Source organism: Macaca mulatta, chromosome 6, assembly GCF_049350105.2.
Source record: "Macaca mulatta isolate MMU2019108-1 chromosome 6, T2T-MMU8v2.0, whole genome shotgun sequence".
NCBI lineage: Eukaryota > Metazoa > Chordata > Mammalia > Primates > Cercopithecidae > Macaca > Macaca mulatta.
The window spans coordinates 73,549,634-73,563,635 of record NC_133411.1 but is presented as its reverse complement, the minus strand read 5'-3'; the positions used below and the strand labels follow the sequence as shown (position 1 = coordinate 73,563,635).

General features: G+C 35.6%; 1 protein-coding gene across 1 annotated transcript in view; it reads left to right on the top strand.

Annotated features, from left to right (window-relative positions):
* Positions 1-1,483: 1,483 nt before the first annotated feature.
* Positions 1,484-14,002, top strand: part of ADAMTS6 (ADAM metallopeptidase with thrombospondin type 1 motif 6) — a 338,936-nt gene continuing 326,417 nt past the window's right edge. The window contains exons 1-3 of the mRNA XM_028849466.2: positions 1,484-2,059; positions 9,511-9,885; positions 12,320-12,684. Coding sequence (XP_028705299.2) covers positions 9,789-9,885; positions 12,320-12,684 — 462 coding nt within the window. The 5' untranslated portion in view covers positions 1,484-2,059; positions 9,511-9,788. The remainder of the gene's footprint in view (positions 2,060-9,510; positions 9,886-12,319; positions 12,685-14,002) is intronic.

Sequence of the window (14,002 nt, the reverse complement as noted above, 5' to 3'; positions counted from 1 at the left end):
GACGTTCTCGGTCTGATTCATGCCTCCTTTTAGCCAACTATTCATAGATTCACCAGAAGAATTACACCTACTACCTCCGGCGTAGGAAGAAAAAAAAAAAAATCAAATGGGCAATAATGTTAGCAGAAGCTTGAAATTTAAGAGCCGGTGTTCGGAAAGATCATCCTACTCCCTTCCCCCTGGTCCAATTCTCCTTTCTGGTTCTGGCCATCGGAAATCGACTTGGCATTAACTAAGGACTGGAATTTCAAGGCGTCAATTTTCCCCTGCCCCCAACCTCGGAAACTCTTAAACAGCTCCCTATTCTACACTCAATGGTAGAGACAGATAAATGATGCAGCAGATTACACCGTTGAAAGGCAACATTTGTCCTGAGCTATTTTCACATTTTTTCCTGTTTCCGATGTATGTGCCAGACTTTGTTTGCTTGCTTAGGACATGGAAAACATTGGGCATTTTCTCCCCAGTGGCAGGTTTCTCTCAGCAAATGAAAGTGAAAGTGCTACATTGTAGCGGTATTTTATCCTTAAAGTCTGGACTGGCAGCTGGTGTGTAGCGGGGAGGGAGGGTGGGCTTGGGAAGCTTGAAGAACCAGTTTTGAGGTTTTGTTTGTTTATCTTGAGATCGCAGCAGGGTTCCTGTTCCCCCCTCCTTTTTTTTTTGGTGGGGGGTGGTGGGAGGGAGGTCCTATTTCGGATTTATTTTCATTTGGGCATCATTGAAGTTTCATTCAATGGACTGACTTTAAAAAAATACACTCCACTTGTGGTTTTTCCCGGTTGCACTTTAAAACACCATCCAGTCTCACCCTCATCTGGAAATAATGCAAGCTTCTCTCTTCCCCCGCTCCCTCCTCCCCTACTTTTTTTTTTTTTTTCTTTTAAAGCTCCACATAACCTGAAGTCGATAATCAGATGGAAAATGTGCTGGTATTAGTTTACTTTAGTTTACTTTTCCTTTTGGTGCTAACCTTACTTGCTGAAGTATGTATAAAACACAGGCATTTTGTACACTTGTAGCTACTGAGGCTTGATGTCTGCCTGCTCCACGAATCTAAGCTTTAAGTTTCCTCACAGGCACTGTTTACGTGCAAGTTTTAACATTTTGATTGTGTGGAGTTCAAAAATAAAATTACACAGAGAATGACACCAGAGATCTTAACAGTGACATTAGTCCATCTAAAGTCATTCATCCTTCTCCCTCCCCCTTCCTTTTTCCAAGAAACAACTAATAGCAAACCAGGCTAGAATTTCTAAGAGTTTAGAGGAGGAGGAGGAAAAGAGGCGGAGTGAGATAGGAGAGAGGTTAGAGAGGCCAGAATTTCTCTCATTCACAGTGTGGAAAAGTTGACATTGTCTAAGCCCTTCTGAATGGCTGGTAGTTGGTTACCCCGATTGTACCTCTACCTCCCCTCCCCCTCCACGTGACGACCCAGGACACATGCGCACCCGACGCAGCCCAGGCACATCTGCAGACTGACGTCAGTGTGCTCTGCCTCCGAGGAAAAGCTGCCAAAATTTTCTCCTGCTGCAATTCAAGTTGGCTGGGGGCCGGTAGTGAGATCTAGGGCTACTTCAACAAAACTTTGCTGCCCTTCCTGCTCCTCTTGTCTTCTTTTCTCCTGATACCTTTTGATGCTCTGCACATGTTATTTGCATAGCAAAGGCACTAAGCTTTCCAGGAAGAGAGGGCACCACTTCCACCCCCAATAAGTCTTTTTTCCCGTCTTTTCTTTCTTTTCCTTTCCTTTTTTGGGGGGTGGGGAGGGAGAGAAAGGGGGTTTGCAAAGGCAGCATCTCAGAGTGATAGCCTAGATGTATTGAAGGCATCTCTTATTCTGCCAAATCGGAAAGTCAGTTCTCTAAAGCCCGGGTTAGCCAGACCATAGGATTTTATTCTGGCTGCAGAATAACTGGCTGGTGTGGCTTTGCAAAGGGGGGCAAAAAATTAAAAAAAAAAAAATTAAAAAAAGTTAGAGAAGAGAGGGAGTACGTGAGTCGTCCAGTGCAATCTCTATTGTCTGAAACTTACTTTTTATCAGAATTTGAAGATGAAAACGGTAAGGAAGACTTAACAATATTCAATGAAGCTTTTTTTTTTTTTTTTTTTTTCCTTTTTAAACCAACAACTTGTGCTTTGCTTGTCTTCCGAATAACGCTTAGAAAACTTTTTTTCTGTGTGTGTGTTTTGGGTTTTTTTTTTTTTTCTTTTTCTTTTTTTTTTTAAATGGCAATGAGTGAGCTTGACTGAACTCATTTTACAAATAGATATCTTTTTAACTCCAGACTTGTCGGGGGTTGTAGAATTCTGGGACTTGCAATTATTTTATGATGCAAAAAATACGTTTATTTTATGAATATACAATACATGTTTTGTGAAGTGGACTTGATTATGATTATTGTAATCTTTTAACTGATCACCAAATAGTAATCCGGAAGGTAATAATGATGTGTGTGTTTTAAATTGATTTCCAGTTTTCTTAAAGAAAAGTCTTCTGCATTTTGTAGTTTCATGTCAGTGTCGTAAGTCTTCAGACAAGTGCATATTTTATGCTTGGACTCAGAGGGTAGCATTAATGTGCTAGCTGTAGCCCCGATGCTCTAGGACATGTTAAGCTCTTAATAGGCTAATCAAAGAGATGGAAGCGTGTGTTTTTGATTTACTTTTGGCCACTTGGGACGTGCTAGACTCATAACCCTCCGGAGCCTTGTTTATCGGGGTATGTCTGTATATATGGTGTATGGGACCAAAGTTCAGGGATTGAGGAGGGAGAGCGAGAGTGCGAGAATGGGGTATTGGAAAGCCTCTTTCTGATAATATGTGCTGCAATTCCTGTCTTTGATGCTTTCTTTCCTTGTACTAGAGGAAAAGTGAGCGAGAGATTGAGAAAGCGCACTGAGAGGGAACAAGAGAGTGAGTTTCTTACTCTTGTTTTTATTTGAGCTGCCGGTGCAACGCGTTTGGGCCAGATGCCAACTGTCTGGGTCACACGCGTTTTATCCAAATAGATTTAGCGCTGCTGTCTGGAAATGGGCTGCTGAATGTTAACTTTAGGATCAACTCAACCAGGGCAGCTCAGACTGTTACCCTCTGTCTGGGCGAAGTGGAATGGTGGAGACGGGGGGAGGTGAGGGTGTGCAGAGCAGAGAGAAAAAGGGAAACTGAACCATTGCTTGGAACTTTAAAAAAGACACTTGAGTGTGATTTTCAACATATTCTTTTTATGTTCAGATGTCGTGGACTAATTTTCTGTTCTTTTTTCTTTCTTTTTTAGTTTTTGTTAATTAGACTGTTTAGATGTGGGAATGACAGTTTTCAGAATTCATGACAGGAAAAGAAATGTAACAAACTTGGTGTAGTTGAAAGAAATTAAGAAAATTAATTTTGGAGATAATTGTTTTCTTGTGTTGCAGCAAAGTGGTAGCTGCAGTCTAGTTTATGTTAATTTTGTGCTTAAATGTGATCATTAGTGTTTTGAATTTTTGAAGAATAGCATTTAGAGGCAAATACGTTGATTTCAAACAAGTCAAATTCATTCATTTGCCACAACATTTGCCACAAATGGCTGCAAATGAAATCTGTGTAGTGGTCTTAATATTTTTGTGATTCCCAAGAAGAAAATCTTCTAGCCTCAAGACTTAAAATACTGTAATATTCCTCATGTCTGATTCCAATACCTGTAAGATTAATTCCTACTCTGGTCTACTCTTAGCACTTCCTTTTTCTTTCCTTAGTAACCACTAGTAGTTACTAGGATGGGTCTTTATGCCAAATCTTATCAAGTTTGTGACTTTAGTGATTGAATGAAGGGAGTTACCATATTGAGAGTTAGTTAACAACATATTTGGAATATGTGTTGGGGGTAGTGGGGAGAAAAAGAGGGCAAGAGGTGGATAGCTCTCTTGCTTCTGCCAAAAAACATGGTTGATTATCAAGCTAACCTCAAGAGAAAAAACTTCTAATACAGATAATGTGTATTTACTTGCTATCTGGAAAAAAGTGTGAGACTACATGTAATTTAGGGCTTGAGTTTTATAAATCATGGATTGTGTTTTTGCTTTTAGCTCGTTTGCTTTTCTTGATAGATATGTTTTGGGTAATTTATGTGTTTAGTTTCATCTTTCCTTGGAAACCAATCTCACAAATTTTATAAATGACCTAGAAACCTTTATACTTAGAGCCTAATTGTGTCCTTAGCATACAGTAGGTGATAATAAATATTTGTTGAGAGAATAAATGGAAAATGAAAGAAGTTAATTTTCATATATAAAAATTAAATACCTGAAATGAGCATGGTATTGTTGTTTCTTCCATGGAGATCAAATCAGCCTTAAATAAATAACCAGAGTTAAGATGGATGAAAGAAGTTGAGAAGAACGTTATACATGTTCTTTAGCTTCATAATAATAGTTCACAAGAGGAAATTATTACCTTGGCTACTCCCAGATCACTTGAGTGGGAAGTAAAGATGATAGAGGAAAAAAGACAAGTAATACCCTCCAACCAGGGCAGACTACTGAGGAAATCACTATAGTGCAAGTTGTGTGATCTTTTTTCTTCTTAGGTAGTGTAGCTTTGATCCATGGAAGCAGGTAAATGATCACTTTACTGCCTGGTGCATTTGTGTTAGGGAAAAAAGCATACGTGAAATCAAAGTGAAATGGATGTTTTGGTTCTGTTTTCAAATTTAAAGTAGTTATAAGTATCATTATCAAGACCGAAGTTCTTTATTCCTTGCTGTAAAAGACGATGTAACTAGTTGATTGACTCCATCATCATATCTAACTTATTTCACATTTATGAGGGAAAGAGGAACATGAAACTATTTTTGAAGGAAGGCCTTTGAAAAGTGATGTTAGATAATGAAGGAGGGCTAATATTATTTAGCTTAAAGTGAAGTACAGAGACACTTTACATCATATGTAATCTAATCTCTTAACAAGTCTTTGTGAGATAGACATCAGTATCATGGTTTTATAGATGAGAAAGCAGATACAGAGAGGTTAAGTAACTAGGGGTCAGGCCAGGACTCAAAGCCTTTGTGCTTTCCACAACATAATGATGTTTCTGCTATACAATTTAAAAGGTCAATGCATTGTAATTTTTGGACAACTCTTTAGTATTTTAATGTTAGTTTGAACTTTGTAAACTATATCTGGAAAAGTCACAGGCTCTACATATTTATGGTGTCCAGATTAACCTCCCCACCAGGTGTCAGAAAGTGGGTTAACTCATTCACTTTTATTTTGTAGGGGACTAAGAGTCATTAGATTTGTTAGTTGTGTTGATTTTAGTTAAATTCTTTTTTTTTGTTTTTTGTTTTTGAGACCGAGCCTCACTCTGTCACCCAGGCTGGAGTGCAGTGGTGCAATCTTGGCTCACTGCAGCCTCCACCTCCCATGATCAGGTGATTCTCTTGCCTCAGCCCCCTGAGTAGCTGGGATTACAGGTACGCACCACCACGCCTAGCTAATTTTGTATTTTTAGTATATTCAAGGTTTTGAAATGTGGGCCAGGCTGGTCTCAAACTCCTGACCATGGGTGATCTGCCTGTCTCAGCCTCCCAAAGTGCTGGGATTATAGGTATGAGCCACCATGCCTGGCCAATTCTAGTTGAATTCTATCTAGACTAATTTACTTAATGTTAAGTTTCTTCACTGAGCACTGGAGGCCAAAAAAAAAAAAAAAAAAAAAAAAAAGAGGGAGCAAGGGAGCGATAAAGGAAAAAGAAACTCACATGCCAGCTATTGTAACTAGTGTTGGAACCAAGACTATAACTGGTTTGTTTAACTTCAAAGCTCCTGCTTTTTCAACTATGCACCAATGCCTTTTTTACTGCAAATCTTTAAATCATACGGTAGTCTACTTCTGGCCAAATAGGTATTACTTTTTTTTCTCAATGCTACTGGCTTAGTTAACTTGGGCATTTACAGGAGAATAAGTAAGAGTGAAGGTTATGAAACTGTAACAATTTACAAAAAGAGCAGGACATTTCTCAAGAGGGAAAAATAGTTATTCCCTAAATCCAGTCAACTGTATTGTAAGTTTCTCAGTAGTTTCAAACCCAGAAAAATAGGGATGAATGATTCAATCAAATCTATCTCCATTGCTAGAAAATTAACTCAAATGTGTTAAGTATATGTTCTTTAAAGGAAGATTATAACCTAAACTATATGAGGGACTCATTTAATGTCAGATTTTATTACTCAGAACACTCCAGTGATTTAAAAAAATTAAAACAATGAGAATGAATGTTGTTCATGAGGCAACAATTATAATTTTAAAATTACATGGGAAGGTTTAGAGTATGGAAACTGTATTTAAGTAGGTTGGAAACCAAGATAATGGAATTCTTTTTATTTCTGTTATTGAATAATGGTATAACTTAATCTCTCTAAAAATTTTTACCTGAGAAAGGATATATAGTACCTGGTATCTTGCCTAAATTAGTGTAGAAGTGATTTCGAGAAGAAACAATGACTGTATGTGAAGTTGTTAAAAACTATTCACATTAACTAAACAATACCATTTATAAATATCTTGGCCGGGCGCAATGGCTCATGCCTGTAATCCCAGCACTTTGGGAGGCCAAGGCGGGCGGATCAGGAGGTCAGGAGATCAAGACCATCCTGGCTAACACGGTGAATCCCCGCCTCTACTAAAAAAAAAAAAATACAAAAAATCAGCTGGGCATGGTGGCACGCACCTATAATCCCAGCTACTCAGGAGGCTGAGGCAGGAGAATCACTTGAACTTGGGAGGCGGAGGTTGCAGTGAGCCAAGATCGTGCCACTGCACTCTAGCCTGGGCAACAAGAGTGAGACTCCATCTCGAATAATAAAAAAAAATCTTATTTGACATTGGTTGTTATTAACTGCTATTGACTGTTTAAATTTGAGTGCCTTAAACTGAAAGTGTGATGTAATACAAATAATTTAGACTTTAGAATCAGACAGCCTTGTGTGAATCTGGGCTCTACTGTTTTATACCTATCTGACCAGTGAGCTTCAGTTTATTTGTGAATTGGTGGCTGTATTAGTAATCAATTGCTGTGTAACAAATTACCACAAACTTAGTGAGTTAAAACAATACACATTTATTATCACACAGTTTCTCTGGGTCAGGAATCTAGGGGTTGTGTCCTCAGCTTTAGTGTATCTCACGAGGCTACAAAGTGTTGCCAAGGACTAGGGTCTTTACAGAAGGCTTGACTGGGGAAGAACCTGTTTCTAAGCTCACTTATTACTGAATAGGATTTAGTTTCTTGCATACTGTTGGACTGAGGGCCTTAGTTCCTTGTTAGTGATATCAGAGGCTGCTCTCAGTTTCTTCAATGTAGGCCTCACCAAATGACAGCTTGCTTCATCTAAACCAATTAGGGAAAGATGTGGCTGGCAGGATGGAAGTCAGAATCTTTTGTATGTAATAATGAAGTGATATCCCCTCAAAGTTGAGATATTCTATTGGTTAGAATCAAATTAAGAGGAGGGGAACAAGGGAATGGATATGAGGAAGCCAGATTATTATTATGGGCTCATCAGAGTCTACTCTACCACAGGGGCAGAGTATATTTACTTCACAAGATTGTTTTGGAGATTAAAAGAAGCAATATATATTTAAAGTTTTTTATTTTTGGTCTGATCTTAAACTACCTTTCTGGTTATTACCTGTTATTTTTTTTTTTTCCACAGGAACAAAATTTGCTATTGCTATTATTACTAATATTGTTTACTATTTCCCATTTTTTTTTTCTGGTTATCTAGACTTTGTGGAATGCATTTCTTCTATTTGTAATGATTACCTTCAGCAATTTGATTTGTAAAATTATATTCGTCTTCCAGGATCTGTCTGAAATGCTGCTTTTTCCATAAACATTCCTTGATCAATTCTTCTCTGACCCAGAAGTCATCTCCCTCATCTGATCTCCCACAACAACTTTGCACAACCTTGTCATGGCATTTGTCAGTCTGCCTTACACTTTTCCTTGTTGTTTAGATTATGAGCTCCCCAAGGGCAAGGATTGAATCTTAATCTTTTCTGTTTCCCTTAATCCTTTTCTGTATTCTGATGTTGTTATAACATCATCTTTTTAACATAGTAGGACAATATTTATTGATTAATGAATTAGCTTTTCCAAGGCTTAGCAGTTTAATAACTTGTAGAGACAGATGTAAGGAATTTTAAATGGCTGTTGTTGTTTTATATGTTGTATGTACCAATATTTCTAGCACCGCAGGGAATGAAGTGTTTCACATAAGTTAATTTTACAGGTAACTACAAATACTTTTTATATGCCTAAAGTGATTTTATTTTAACCACTATTCATTTATTCATTCTTTTACTCATCCATTTTTTTCAACCAACAAATATATATTAAGTATTTAGTATGTGAAAATTTTATATATTAGGGATTTGGAATGAAAATCTTTCTAATATCTTTTGTGTACTTTCCTAACTTATTAACAGTAACGTATCTTATTAAAAGCATTTATCTTCTTATTTTGGACTCAGGCATAGTATTATGAATGTCAGATATTGAACTATATAACACAGTTATACAAACAATAGGAACTGTTAAACTATATAAGACCCATTTGCCTCTACCCCAAACTATATTACTTTGGGGTTCTTAAACTACATTTTAGTTTTTTATCCTTTTTTTGGGTCACAGTTTTGCTGTTTATGGCTAGTTTTTAGTCTCTTAGTTATTTTCTTCTTCTGATCTGCTGTATCTTGGGAAATCAGGCAGCCAAATATGCTATTCTGTATCAAGTGTGAATGAAGACTCTGAGTGAGGTTGTTAGTTGAAAGTAAAGTACATGAGATAGGACTTGAAATCTGTTGTAATACTTGAAATGAAGTTTTTAAAATTTCTATTACGTTACATTCCAGAGAGTTGAAATTGACTCATGAGTTGCCTTGTAAGTCACATAAGACTTCCAAGTAAAGTCAAGGGTTATGGTACATATAGTTCAACTTTTTAGAAGTTTAGTTTCTGATACTGTCTTAGTGTTCACAGATGGCTGCTAAATGTCACTGTATTTGTAGATCTACTTTGTCAGAAAAAAAATGATAGGTGCCTTATAAAGCAACACAATATCTGGATATGAGTGTGTTTAAAAGGCATGTTATGGAATGGGATCACATATTGTTTGTCACTTACATATAATGAACTGAGGTAGTGAAGTCAGCTGACTTTATTTTATCAAAAGGAAGTTAACTCACTGCCCATCATTGTTATCTTTAAAGTTTTTAAAAAAGAATTATGATTTCTCTTTAGATTCCTTATTTGATTATTAAGTAGCTCTGGCATTATGCTGATAACCATTGAGGTCTCTAATTCTGTGTCTAATCTTGTGAATGTTTATTTAGACTACAAAGAGTAACAATGGTCTAATTTAACTATATTATTTTGTAGTTACGTCTTTTGGCAAGGATTCAGTACTATATAGGACTTGGATTTTTCCATTCTGGATATTTTTCAGTTAACTTAAATTTTTTTTTTTCTAGGTTAAAAAATGGCCATACTTTAGTAACTAATCAGCCTAATGCTTTGCTTATGAAAACTTTTACCATCATTATTTTTTCATTTTGGATTGAGAAAATGAATCCAGATATAGAAGAAAGTGCAGGATGTTGGATAAAAGTGCCTCTTAAACAGTGGAACATCCAATAACTAATTTACAAGAAGTTTTAAAGAAATAAAATTGTTATGCTTCGATTTTGGTATGGTATTGACTCTTTAGCACATAGGTAGCCCTCAAAAAAATCATCCAGTTTTCTAAATTATGGAAATTTTGTGGAAGACGTTGACCTGGATTTTGAGCCTCATCATGGCTTCATCGGAATTTCATAGTGACCACAGGCTTTCATACAGTTCTCAAGGTAGGATTCTTGCTTTTGAAACTGACACAAAATATTGCTATTAATTGGACAAGAAAAGATTCTGCATATTTAGTTTGGGTGGATAGTTTTTTTTGGGATATGTAGTGATAGGAATAGAGTCCCACTGTGTCAATTCGGTGCTCGTTTCATAAATGTTAAGGGCTATGCGTCGTTTAACTTGTCCTACTAGTATTTAACATCCAGTAGATTTTAGAGTTGACTGGTCTTTCTTGGAAAATGATAGACCCCAGGCCTTGTTCTTCTGAGACTTAAACTTTAATAAGCTTGTTCATGACTAGAGTTTTTGGGCAAGGACATGTTCAAAAAAATCCAAACATTTATACTGTGGAAGAAGAAACCAGATAAATTATGATACAGGACCCTTTTAATATGGACCCTTTGTGAAAAAATACTTTTCCAAACCTAAGAATTCTGATCTAAAGACTAGAATCTGAGTATAAGAGTGAGAACTGTAAGAAGTGCAGCTCTTCATGTTCTAATGTTTATAATTTTAATCTATAGAATTGAGCCTTATATCATAGAAATGATCTTAATAAAGCAGGCCCAGGAGTAAATGTCATTTTGCTTTCCATGGACCAGTCCAGTCTGTATAGAATTATTGAAAGGCATACCTTTTGGATTTCCCTCCCATGAATACATAGTAACAGATAATTTTTTGGTGCCGATGAGCCAGATTTTCAAGACTATTACAGATTGATGTATGTGTCTAGAAGTCCGTGTTAAAAAGTGTGGCTTTCAGAGTAAATCAATGAAGCCGTGACATTTAGTATGAACTCTATTTATAAGAAGTGAAATAAACACTGTCTTTTAATTTATTTACCATTTGGTTATGGTTTTATGGGAGTTTATATTAGTGGGTAAACTCCATGTGTAGATACTGAGGCAAATAAGCAGACATTTGGTTTCCCTTAGTGGTAAATCTAGCTGAAAGAAGGTATGGCTAAGAAGGTAGGTGGATAATATTTAGTACATCTAAATGAGGAAAATATGTCTAAAAGTTATCTGAAATTTTAGTCAAGCTGTTTTTAAAATAGCTTTATTGAGATATTACTACACGTACCATGTAATTCACCCATTTAAGGTATATAAATTCAGTGGTTTTTAGTATTTTCAGCATTGTACAGCCATCACAATAACCTATTTTATTTTATTTTATCTTATTTTATTTTTTGGCACTAGTGTCATCGCCAACATAATCAATTTTAGAACATTTTCATCACTCCAAAAAGAAGCCTATACTTCTTAGTGGTCACTCCCAAATTCTCTCCAAACCAGCTTTCACCCCCAGCTGTAGGCAATCTCTAAGCCTTCTGTCTGTAGAGATTTTCCTATTCTGGATATTTCATATAAATGTAGTGATATGTGGCATTTTGTGACTTGCTGTTTTACTTAGCATAATGTTTTAAATGTTAGATAATGAAGACATAAAATGTTTGATTATGAAGACAGTTGTTATGAAGGTTCATTCATGTCATAGCATGTACCAGTACTGCATTCCTTTTTATTGTAAAATAATATTCCATTGTGTGTATATACTACATTTTGTTTATTCATCAGTTGATGGAAATTTGGTTTAATTCCCCTTTTTGAGTATGATGAATAATGCTGGTAAGAGCATTCACATCTAAATTTTTATATGAATATGCATTTTCATTTCTATTGTGTACATACCTGATAGGAGAATTGCTGGATCATATGATTACCTCCATGTTTAAAATTTTGAGGAATTGTCAGGCTGTTTTTCAAAGTGGCTACAGCATTTTACATTCCTATTGACGATTTTTTTTTTTTTTTTTTTGAGACGGAGTCTCGCTCTGTCGTCCAGGCTGGAGTGCAGTGGCGCAATCTCGGCTCACTGCAACCTCTGCCTCTCAGGTTCAGGCGATTCTCCTGCCTCAGCCTCCAGAGTAGCTGGGACTACAGGCGTGTGCCACAACGCCCAGATAATTTTTTGTATTTTTAGTAGAGACGGGGTTTCACCGTGTGATGATTTCTTAAAAAATAATAATTTCTACAAGGCTATAGAGATTCTTTTTTGGATAACTTTCAAAAACAGATTCTATCTGAGCTAAACTCTTTTCTTTTACATGTGTGTGCTTTTCATTATTTTTTATTTCAATGTAAAATTTTCATATTTCTTACAGAATTTAGCTCTTAGGATCCATGTTTTAAAAATTAAAAAAGTAAAATAGTTTTTCACAAGTAATATTAAAATAATTGCAACTTAACCTTCAGATTTTAAATTTTTCTTTCATTTTTGTTTAATATAACTTTTTTTGTACATACCTCACATATAACGATTCATAGTTTTAACTGACATGGTTGTTGTTTATATTGCTGCTTCTTTGTTCTGTTAAATTTTCTTTTCTTCCATGTGTTTTTTTTCTGGATTCTCTGCCTTGTGATTACAAAGAGGAATTCCTGACTTACCTTGAACACTACCAGCTAACTATTCCAATAAGGGTTGATCAAAATGGAGCATTTCTCAGCTTTACTGTGAAAAATGATAAACACTCAAGGAGAAGACGGAGTATGGACCCTATTGATCCACAGCAGGCAGTATCTAAGTTATTTTTTAAACTTTCAGCCTATGGCAAGCACTTTCATCTAAACTTGACTCTCAATACAGATTTTGTGTCCAAACATTTTACAGTAGAATATTGGGGGAAAGATGGACCCCAGTGGAAACATGATTTTTTAGACAACTGTCATTACACAGGATATTTGCAAGATCAACGTAGTACAACTAAAGTGGCTTTAAGCAACTGTGTTGGGTTGGTAAGTAGATGCTATAATTTTAAACTTCTGATGGGAAAATAAGTTCGCAATATAAATGTCTTTCCTCAGATTAAAAATATATATATTATATATATGTGTAGTTTAAGTAGGAAGGTAATAGTTTACATTTTTTTTTGCTATTTCTGCTGCCTTTGATTTTGATTTTCTTTTTAATAATGTATTGACTTTTCAAATGGCAGCTTTTAAAACTCTATTATTAGAAGAGGAATGAACAAAACTTCAAGTTTCCCTTTGACTTAAGTTTTTCTGTTCAGATAAGATATCTTTTACGCATAAACAAAACTCAATCATTTTTGAAGAATTTTAGGGTATGTTTGTATGTATGTGTGTATTATGGCAGGAAGCCATGACGCTGACATTCTTTTTATAATCTTTTTCTTTGGTAGGTAACATATCTTAAAATTACTTATGACCTACTTATAGTTACGAGTTCTCGAAGTAGAATCTTTTATACCAGTGTCTATGAGATAATTTTTTATGTATTTATATGAAGATTGATGTAAATCTTACTTTACTTAGAAACTGGGTTCTAGGCTGCGTGAGGTGGCTCATGTCTGTAATCCCAGTGTTTTAGGAGGCCGTGATGGGCGGATTACTTGAGGCTGGGAGATCAAGACCAGCCTGGGCAACATGGCGAGACTCCCATTTCTAAAAATATATTTTAAAGAAAGAATAGAAAAAAGAAAAGAAAATGGGTTCAAGACTACAGAGTTTATCCTGGGCATTTGAATCCATTCTAGTCTAATGGTAAATACACAGTTCAAAGTTGCACATAGTAATAATTGCAAAACAAAGCAAATTTCCATACTTTCTCTTCTGTGTTTACCCTGTTCAGGCTAATGTAGATGTTCCATTAAAGCTGTGTCTGTGAAAAGGGTACAAACATTTTGATGCTCAAGGAATATTTTCAGAAACTGTTTTTCTTTTTTATTGTAACATACCCATATTCTCTGTTTCAATATAAAATAACTATAATTCGAGTTGGGTTTAAATAAGTTTTAAATTTGAAAGAACTATCAAGAACTACATAATGGAGAAAACATTTCACTGTAGATGTATATAGGAATGTGCTCCAATTGTCTGCTTTCTATCACTGTTAAGTAAAAATGAGCCAAAATGTTTACTTAGCTTATAAGATTTAGGTTTAATTTCTATAGACAAATTGAGTACACTCATTACTAGTTTCTCTATAAGCAGTGTTAGGACCTTATCTATAAAACAGACTTATCTTTTTGAATAAGATTATCCAAAATGTATTCTAAAACTTCTCATATGTTAAAATGACACACTATTAATT